This window comes from Mizuhopecten yessoensis, unplaced genomic scaffold, assembly GCF_002113885.1.
Source record: "Mizuhopecten yessoensis strain PY_sf001 unplaced genomic scaffold, ASM211388v2 scaffold3011, whole genome shotgun sequence".
Lineage (NCBI taxonomy): Eukaryota > Metazoa > Mollusca > Bivalvia > Pectinida > Pectinidae > Mizuhopecten > Mizuhopecten yessoensis.
In genome coordinates this window covers 154,813-164,299 of record NW_018404831.1, presented here as the reverse complement: position 1 = coordinate 164,299, position 9,487 = coordinate 154,813, and the positions used below count along the sequence as shown (strand labels likewise).

General features: G+C 37.4%; 1 protein-coding gene across 2 annotated transcripts; it reads left to right on the top strand.

Moving 5' to 3' along the window:
* Positions 1-1,404: 1,404 nt before the first annotated feature.
* LOC110446818 (otolin-1-like) lies at positions 1,405-9,116 on the top strand. 2 transcript variants are annotated; one of them, XM_021492130.1, is made up of 7 exons: positions 1,405-1,675; positions 1,799-1,809; positions 2,127-2,225; positions 2,369-2,467; positions 3,380-3,460; positions 5,324-5,512; positions 8,664-9,116. In XM_021492130.1, exons 1-7 carry the CDS (start codon positions 1,467-1,469, stop codon positions 9,065-9,067), a joined length of 1,092 nt encoding a protein of 363 aa, XP_021347805.1. In that variant the 5' UTR covers positions 1,405-1,466; the 3' UTR covers positions 9,068-9,116. The 2 variants fall into 2 exon arrangements, with proteins under 2 accessions (XP_021347805.1, XP_021347804.1); XM_021492129.1 differs by having other exon boundaries at positions 1,799-1,896.
* Positions 9,117-9,487: the final 371 nt, after the last annotated feature.

The following is a 9,487-nucleotide window of genomic DNA, read 5'->3' as shown; positions in this document are numbered from 1 at the left end:
TGTATGTAAGTGTCATAGTTAGTAAGGTTAGTGTAGGTTAAATGTCGTAGAGGTTGAAGACCTTTATTGTGTTACTGTAGGCTTATGTTAAAGAGATTGTTAGTGAGAGGACCGTTATTGTCGTACTGTTCGTAAATATTATAGTGTTTGTTAGTGAGGTGACCGTTATTGTCGTACTGTTAGTAAATAGCATAGAGTTTGGTAGTGATGAGACCGTTATTGTCGTACTGTTAGTAAATGTCATAGAGTTTGGTAGTTAGGTGACCGTTATTGTCGTACTGTTAGTAAATATCAAAGAGTTTGGTAGTTAGGTGACCGTTATTGTCGTACTGCTAGTAAATAGCATAGATTTTGATATTGAGGTGACCGTTATTGTCGTACTGTTAGTAAATATCATAGAGTTTGGTAGTTAGGTGACCATTTTTGTCGTACTGTTAGTAAATATCATAAAGTTTGGTAGTGATGAGACCGTTATTGTCGTACTGTTAGTAAATATCATAGAATTTGGTAGTGATGAGACCGTTATTGTCGTACTGTTAGTAAATATTATAGAGTTTGGTAGTGATGAGACCATTATTGTCATACTGTTAGTAAATATCATAGAGTTTCGTAGTGAGGTGACCGTTATTGTCGTACTGTTAGTAAATATCATAGAGTTTGGTATTGAGGTGACCGTTATTGTCGTACTGTTAGTATATAGCATAGAGTTTGGTAGTTAGGTGACCCTTATTGTCGTACTGCTAGTAAATTTCATAGAGTTTGGTAGTGATGAGACTGTTATTGTCGTACTGTTAGTAAATATCATAGAGTTTGGTAGTGATGTGACCGTTATTGTCGTACTATTTGTAAATATCATAGAATTTGGTAGTTAGGTGACCGTTATTGTCGTACTGTTAGTAAATAGCATAGAGTTTGGTAGTTAGGTGACCGTTATTGTCGTACTGCTAGTAAATTTCATAGAGTTTGGTAGTGATGAGACCGTCATTGTCATACTGTCAGTAAATATCATAGAGTTTGGTAGTGATGAGACCGTCATTGTCATACTGTCAGTAAATATCATAGAGTTTGGTAGTGATGAGACCGTCATTGTCATACTGTCAGTGAATTCATAGCGTGTCATTGGTGCCCTGTAGCTATATTAACGTTGTTACATAGTTAGCCCCGGAAACATATAGCTACTCAGCAAAACTCGGCAACTTTGCGACAGCTTAATCACTATATACTGTCAGAAATATCAAAACACATTATCCCCTAAATCTATTAACAACTGTCAGAAGAATTCTTTTTGGCGTGACGTCACCACTAATGGAGACTTGTATAACCTCGACCTTTAGTTCAGGTCTGACAAGGTCAACTGATAAAAACAACTTATCTCCGAGTCACCATTCTTTACGTGCACATTTGTCTTGGTAGAGTTGAGGTCTTGTCACCTTTTTATTGCATCTCTTAATTTTTAAATATTTAAAATGTATGTGATATTGATATTTGTTTTATTTATCACGGCAATGAAAGGCGAGGCGGTAACTGAAAAAGATTTTCAGGATCTTCAAAATCAGATGATGACTCTGAAAAACATTTTCCAGCATATGGTAAGCGAGTTCGGAGGTCTTCGCCAGCAACACTCGCGGTTGGAATATCGATACCAAACTCTTTCGGAGGAAATAAGAAACATCAGGTAAATGTTAATTGAGTACCAATAAAAGGGAAGTTAAATGGCATTATTAGTAACGTAAAATATTCAACATAACCCAACAACGAGTTATTATCAATAAAAAAGGTATATTTCTCAATTCTACAGACGGATTCCAGGTGATTTAAGCCAACCCGACGAATTAAGGGATTGTCAGACCCCCAAAAGTTTGACAGAAACGGAAAGAAGCACGTCCAGAAACACACGTGACTGAGGATTTACATTATTTTATAGTCTGTAGAGGTCACAAGTTCATAATTGGAATAATATTAATATTACATTATTGCATACAATATCGGAAGCAGTGCCAAATTTTATAGCAACTAAGAATATATTTGAGACAAATACCCCCCCCCCCCCCATAGTAAAATCTGAAACGCTTATAATAAGTAACATTTATATTTGAAAAACATAATGATATTGGTCTTTTCTATAGTTACTCAGGGTCACAAAGGAGAGAAAGGTGACACTGGTCTAAGGGGACCAAAGGGAGACAACGGAATCTCAGGATTTAATGGAGACGACGGGACTGACGGTAATAATTATACAGCAGAACTCCTTTACCCGGAGTTCGGCAGTAAGGAATGTACTGGATACTTACATTTTGATGATTTAATGAAATAAATATATCTATTTCTTTGACATTTATGCTAGTTTGTTTCTTTGTTTTCTCTACAGGTCCTCCAGGCCAGAAAGGAGAGAAAGGTGTCATTGGTCTAAGGGGACCAAAGGGAGACAACGGTATCCCGGGATTTAATGGAGACGATGGAATTGACGGTAATAATTATACAGTAGAACTCCTTAATCTCGAGTAAGACGGTAATGATTATACAGTAGAACTCCTTTATCTCGAATTATACGGTAATAAGTATACAGTATAACTCCTTTATCTCGAGTTAGACAGTAATGATTATACAGTAGAACTCCTTTATCTCGAGTTAGACGGTACTAATTATACAGTAGAACTCATTTATCTCGATTTAGACGGTAATAATTATACAGTAGAACTTCTTTATCTCGAGTTAGACGGTAATAATTATACAGAAGAACTCCTTTATCTCGAGTTAGACGGTAATAATTATACAGTAGAACTACTTTATCTCAAGTTAGGCGGTAATAATTATACAGTAGAACTCCTTTATCTCGAGTTAGACGGTAATAATTATACAGAAGAACTACTTTATCTCGAGTTAGACGGTAATAATTATACAGTAGAACTACTTTATCTCAAGTTAGGCGGTAATAATTATACAGTAGAACTACTTTATCTCAAGTTAGACGGTAATAATTATACAGTAGAACTCCTTTATCTCGAGTTAGACGGTAATAATTATACAGAAGAACTACTTTATCTCGAGTTAGACGGTTATAATTATACAGTAGAACTACTTTATCTCGAGTTAGGGCAATAGGTGTTAATTGTTGTACATTATACTACGATTTCTGATTATTTAATGAAAGAGGTCTAACTTACCATTTCTACGAAGCTAACCATTTCTACAAAGTTTATGCTTGTTTAAAAGATGTGCAAGCTGTAGGGAATTTCCCTTTAGCTCAGCGGTAAAGCATCGGGCTGGAGAGTCAAGGGTCGCGGGTTCGAGCCCCAGAGACGACACAATATTTATCACTTTTTTATTGTCCTACTACACTTGTTTGTTTCTTTGTTTCTATCATAGCATTTCTCTACAGGTACTCCAGGACAGAAAGGAGAGAGAGGTGACGTTGGTCTGAGTGGACCAAAGGGAGACAACGGTATCCCGGGATTAAACGGTAAAGCATGAAAGACGGTAGTACTGCGTGGTTATAAATAGAGTTCGTTCATCTCAAAAAAGTGTGTTTTATTCAAAGGAAAGTTCAGTTATAAGGGGTTCCTTTCAACACATGCGAGACCTCCCGTCAAAGCATGGATTTCGCATCCAGTTTAGTTATCTTTCCTTTCGAATTAGATATAGACTCCTTCATTTAAACATATTTTATTGATCGAAACACAATCAAAGGGATTGTGCACAAGTTCTGACCACTTACTAGGCTCTCTCCCGACAATACAACACACTGTCATTAATGATATAACACGTGATTGCAAAAAAAAACCCAGCATATATATATACAGATAATCTACTATTTGACATGAAAACATCAAGAAGAAAGGGAAGGAGTGAGGGAAAAGGTGAAATGGACAGGAGGGGAAATGTTCTGGTTGCAATAGTTGTCCACTAATTGGTTTCAAACATCTTCGTTGTTTATATAAATTATTGTACAGCAAGTATAATGTCGACATTTGCTTGGAATGGAAGATCAGGTTCTCCCAATATCAGAGAATCCAGGTGGGGGACTTGTTGTATACCAATGTTAAAAGTGCATCAAATAATATCGACTCCTTGTTTCCGGTTATTGTTATTCGACTTCGAGTTAAGGTTCGTAAAAAGTCTAGGTGAGTACATGTTATTAATATATAATTAATTTGTCAGTTTGTCAAAATCATGAAGTCTTTGTCAGAGTAAAGGTTCGTGTCTTGGTGAGTGGCTGTGTGTGATATATTTGTCAGTGTAAATGTTCGTGTCTTGGTGAGTGGCTGTGTGATATATTTGTCAGTGGTAAGGTTCGTGTAAAGACTCGGTGAGTGGCTGTGTGTGATATATTTGTCAGTGTAAAGGTTCGTGTCTTGGTGAGTGACTGTGTGATATATTTGTCAGTGGTAAGGGTCATGTAAATACTTGGTGAGTGACTGTGTGTGATATATTTGTCAGTGGTATAGTTCGTGTAAAGACTTGGTGAGTGACTGTGTGTGATATATTTGTCAGTGGTAAGGTTCATGTAAAGTCTTGGTGAGTGACTGTGTGTGGTATATTTGTCAGTGGTAAGGTTCGTGTAAAGACTTGGTGAGAGACTGTATGTGATATATTTGTCAGTTTTAAAGTCCATGTAAAGACTTGGTGAGTGACTGTGTGTGATATATTTTTCAGTGGTAAGGTTCGTGTAAAGTCTTGGTGAGTGGCTGTATGTGATATATTTGTCAGTGGTAAGGTTCATGTAAATTCTTGGTGAGTGACTGTGTGTGGTATATTTGTCAGTGGTAAGGTTCGTGTAAAGTCTTGGTGAGTGACTGTGTGTGATATATTTGTCAGTGGTAAGGTTCGTGTAAAGACTTGGTGAGTGACTGTATGTGATATATTTGTCAGTTTTAAAGTCCATGTAAAGACTTGGTGAGTGACTGTATGTGATATATTTGTCAGTGGTATAGTTCGTGTAAAGACTCGGTGAGTGGCTGTGTGTGATATATTTGTCAGTGTAAAGGTTCGTGTCTTGGTGAGTGACTGTGTGATATATTTGTCAGTGGTAATGTTCGTGTAAAGTCTTGGTGAGTGACTGTGTGTGATATACTTGTCAGTGGTAAAGTTCGTGTCTTGGTGAGTGACTGTGTGATATATTTGTCAGTGGTAAGGTTCGTGTCTTGGTGAGTGGCTGTGTGTGATATATTTGTGAGTGGTAAGGTTCGTGTAAAGAATTGGTGAGTGACTGTGTGTGATATATTTGTCAGTGTTAAGTTTCGTGTGAAGTCTTGGTGAGTGACTGTATATGATATATATTTGTATTAATGTGACGGTATATGTAATTCATATATATTACAAATAGGACAGAAAGGGGAGCCAGGAAAATCATGTGACGCAGGTCCTCCTGGCCACCATGGTTCTCAGGGCGTCGATGGTCCTTCTGGTCCACGTGGTCCTCATGACCCGCTTGGTTCTCATGGCGACGCTGGTCCCCCCGGCCCACGTGGTTTTGAAGGTGACAGTGGTTCACATGGTCCTGTTGGGATGCAAGGTAAAGGACAAAAGGAAAAAAGTAGAGTATGGCAAAGATTAAACAAAAATCCATGGTTAAATAGGTTAAATGAAAATTATAGGGGTATGCTGGAAGCAAACTGTCTTTCCATCTCTCTGGAGATGGCATTTTTTCTACAAGTAACTTTATAACCAATTTAAATAAAAATGCATAACAATGAATGTCGCAAGCATCAACACCAATGTCCTTATTATTATTAAAGTTATAGAGATTGACATGAACCTCTTTTTGCATCTTAAATAACATTTAAACGTGCATTTGTTCCATTTAGCTTCATTTTTGATCATTTTTGTGGAGTCATGCCCGTTTTTGTTAAAATATCCATACAGCTTCTCTTGAACATCTAAGTTTGTTTTAATAAAACTCCGTACTCTCGATAAGTAAGCAAGGCAGTCATTAACTGTGCAACTTATTTATCAGTCGACAATTTTTGCAAAGGTATATGTACAACCATGTCACGACACACTGCCACCCAGAGTATTGCATACGTCCCATGAAATGTTGTTGTACATTTCATAGCAACGCAAATAAGCGTATTGCTAAATAGGCATTTGAATGATGTGAATGAGTCGGTTATAAGCAGAAGTTAGTCCTAGAGAGGAGCGATGTGGTGTAGTTAGACTGTGGTTAGGTTCTAATTTACATTTCTGTGAGTATAATTTGAAACCGGTACCACATCACGACCAGGTACCAGGTAAGATAATGGAGAACCGGTACCACATCACGACCAGGTACCAGGTAAGATAATGGAGAACCGGTACCACATCACGACCAGGTACCAGGTAAGATAACGGAGAACCGGTACCACATCACGACCAGGTACCAGGTAAGATAACGGAGATACAGCCAGAATCTCCATGATATGTCCATTTCATACGAGATCTACGAAACGAATGTTGACGCTTTCATTATAACGAGGTTTACTTACATCTATAAATCAGCAGTATGTCAATTGTCTGTTGAACACTGTATAGTGTAGCCTGTACGTTGAAAAAGGTTGGGACTGTTTAAAAGATGGCGGCTGCCAAAACAAGTAAAAGGAGAGTCCTCAGAACATGTCCGATTTTTCTACTTGAAAACATTTTAGCGATCAACGGATGCACTGAAGAAAAAGGTAATAGACCAGAGTGTTATGGAATGTTAAAAATTCACTCCAGAAAAGTATCTATATTAAAGTACAGTGTTTGCAAGGTGACGGGAACCGGCAATCGGCACGTTCAGTCGACGACGAGCATGAATTTACTCAAAAAACAGGTTCAAAAATTAATTCCTAGTATTTATGGACCCATAATATAATTCAGATAAGAAAACTTTAAAGATTGACAATAATCTAAACTTGTTGCAAAATGTCCTATAAGCAAGTAGAAATATGCATTTTAAAGAGGTGGCCTAGATTTATAGTTGTGCGGTTTGGACACTCCGTAACTTACGACTGCATACGGTTGTGACATTGAATGTAAAATTGTAAAATTGTACGGTGAGGACTGTAGATTTAAATTTACAAAGAAACACATTCTACCAATGGAGATGCACTACTGTTACGAATATAGCGTTGGGGATGAAAATTCGCAGAATATCATTAACATTTAATGCTCAATCATGTAAAAACCAGCTCGAAGTACAAAACTTCCTTGTTCATTCATCTCATTAGTCTCTGGTGAAAGTGGCTCATATGTTCTTAATATTGACCCTAAGCCAGCTGTACTGTCAAAGTTATCGTCCAAGGACATGCCAGCACAGCTTGTTTCCAACTCCTCGTCATGATTGTGCTGTGACAATACAGCTGGCTTTGGGTCAATATTTAGAACATGTGAACCACTTCCATCAGAGATTAATGAGAGAATACTTGATGGATATGTTTGGGGAATGATATTACAATTATGCGTCTGTAACCTATTGTTTCCTTAAGAAGTTTTGTACTTCGAATTTTCAGTATATTTTTCCAGGATTGAGCATGAATTGTCAATGCTATTCTGCAGATTTTCCTCCCCAAGGCTACATTCGTAACGGTAGTGCAGCTCCATTGGTAAACTATGTTTCTTTGTATCTACAATTATAAAGACAAACAACATTTAAGCGATGGAAGAACCAACCGCTCAATCTCTTTAAAATGCATATTTCTACTTTTTTATAGAATATTTTGTAACCATTTTAGATTAGTATTGATCTTTAAAGACTTCTTAACCTATATCATGGGTCCATAAATGCTCAGAATTAATTTTTTGAACCCGTTTTATTTAGTAAATTCAAACTCGTCGTCGTCGACTGAACGTCCCGATTGCCGGCTCCCGTCACCTTGCAAACACTGAACTTAAATACAGATGCTTTTCTGGAGTGAAATTTTAGCATTTTAATATACTCTTATCTATTACCATTTGCTTCAGTGCAAATAGAAAAATCGAACAAGTTCTGAGAACTCACCTTCTACTTGTTTTGGCAGCCGCCATCTTTCAAACAGTCCAAGGTGTTTTCAACCTACAGGCTACACAACAGTGTTGAATACCAAACAAAATGTATTACTATTTAACATACGACACTTCTCAGCTCTTTAAGATAACAACACTTCAAGAAAATGTTTTCAAATCACGTTATTATATCTGTGTCCTCCTCCCAGAGTATTACACTACAGGTAGTTGTCAGTAATATAACGTTAGAGTGTACGATGACTTGGAAATGGACATGTCTGATAATCAGAAAGGAACGTATCTAGACAGCATGTGGAAGAATTGTGAATGGGGAACTTAAGGCGTGTTTAAATATTGGTTTCAGGTCCGTATACATATGCCTATACACCAAAACTATATATTGAGAATCATGTGTATATAAACATTATGTTTATTGTTGCAATGTGAACACCTATTGATACAGATAAAACATGTTATAGCCAATGATATGGTGAACCATGCTTGGTACTCGTCGTTGCTGACAAACGGATACGATGTCATCCAAAATTTAAGGTTTTATGCTTAAAAACAAAAACTTACAAACCAAACTTATTTGGAAAATGAACCACCACGCCCAGTCTTTGACGAAAGCAAATGATATATCTGTGATTTGGAATATTTAATATCATGGGGGAACTATTGTTGACTTTGCATTCGTAATTAATATTTTATGTATTCCTGTCAAGGTACGAATGTAGGGTTTTCGGCCCGAATGTCTCACCAGAATCAACTTACAAAAGGAAGGGCACACGTATTGACGTTTCAACATGTTCAAGTCCGTCTTGGAAGTGACTACAACCCAGCGTCTGGTGTGTTTACTTGTGGTGTTCCCGGAACCTATGTCGTCACGTGGGCTTTGGAGGCTGGATCAACAACATATATACAGTCTAGCTTGATGAAAAATGGATCTGAAATAGGACAATTAACCGTAACAGGGGCAATAGGTGCTCCGAACACAGGTTCTCAAATGGTCCTGGTCAACCTGGGCATGGGTGACGACTTGTATATCAGCGCTACTCCAGTTAATCTATACAATAGTGCTATTATAAAGGATGGCTCCACATTTACAGCTTTTCTGCTTCACAGATGATACCTGGATATTAGTTTTTTACTTTATATTTCGTCTAATAAAACGAGATACCAGGTTTCAAAATATTTGTCCTGTTTCTAAAATCGTTGCCAAGTTTCTATAAGAGTTGCCCATTTATACAAAATTCAGTCATCGTCCTCCTGATGCTATGGACAAAATCTGGTTAAAATTCCTCCAATTGTACTGAACGAGAAGGATTTTAACATTTATCATTATATCCCCCTATTGGGCCTCGCACCTCTGTCCCAAAAGGGGGCCAAACACTCTATTTATACAAAGTTAAGCCCCATTCCCTTTGCCAAAAGATGCTCTACACAAAATTTGGTAAAAATCCCCCCAAAATTTAAAATATTTACTTCAATTCGCCTATTAGGCCCCACCTGTCTCCCCTTAGGACGGTACATCCTCTAATTGATCAAA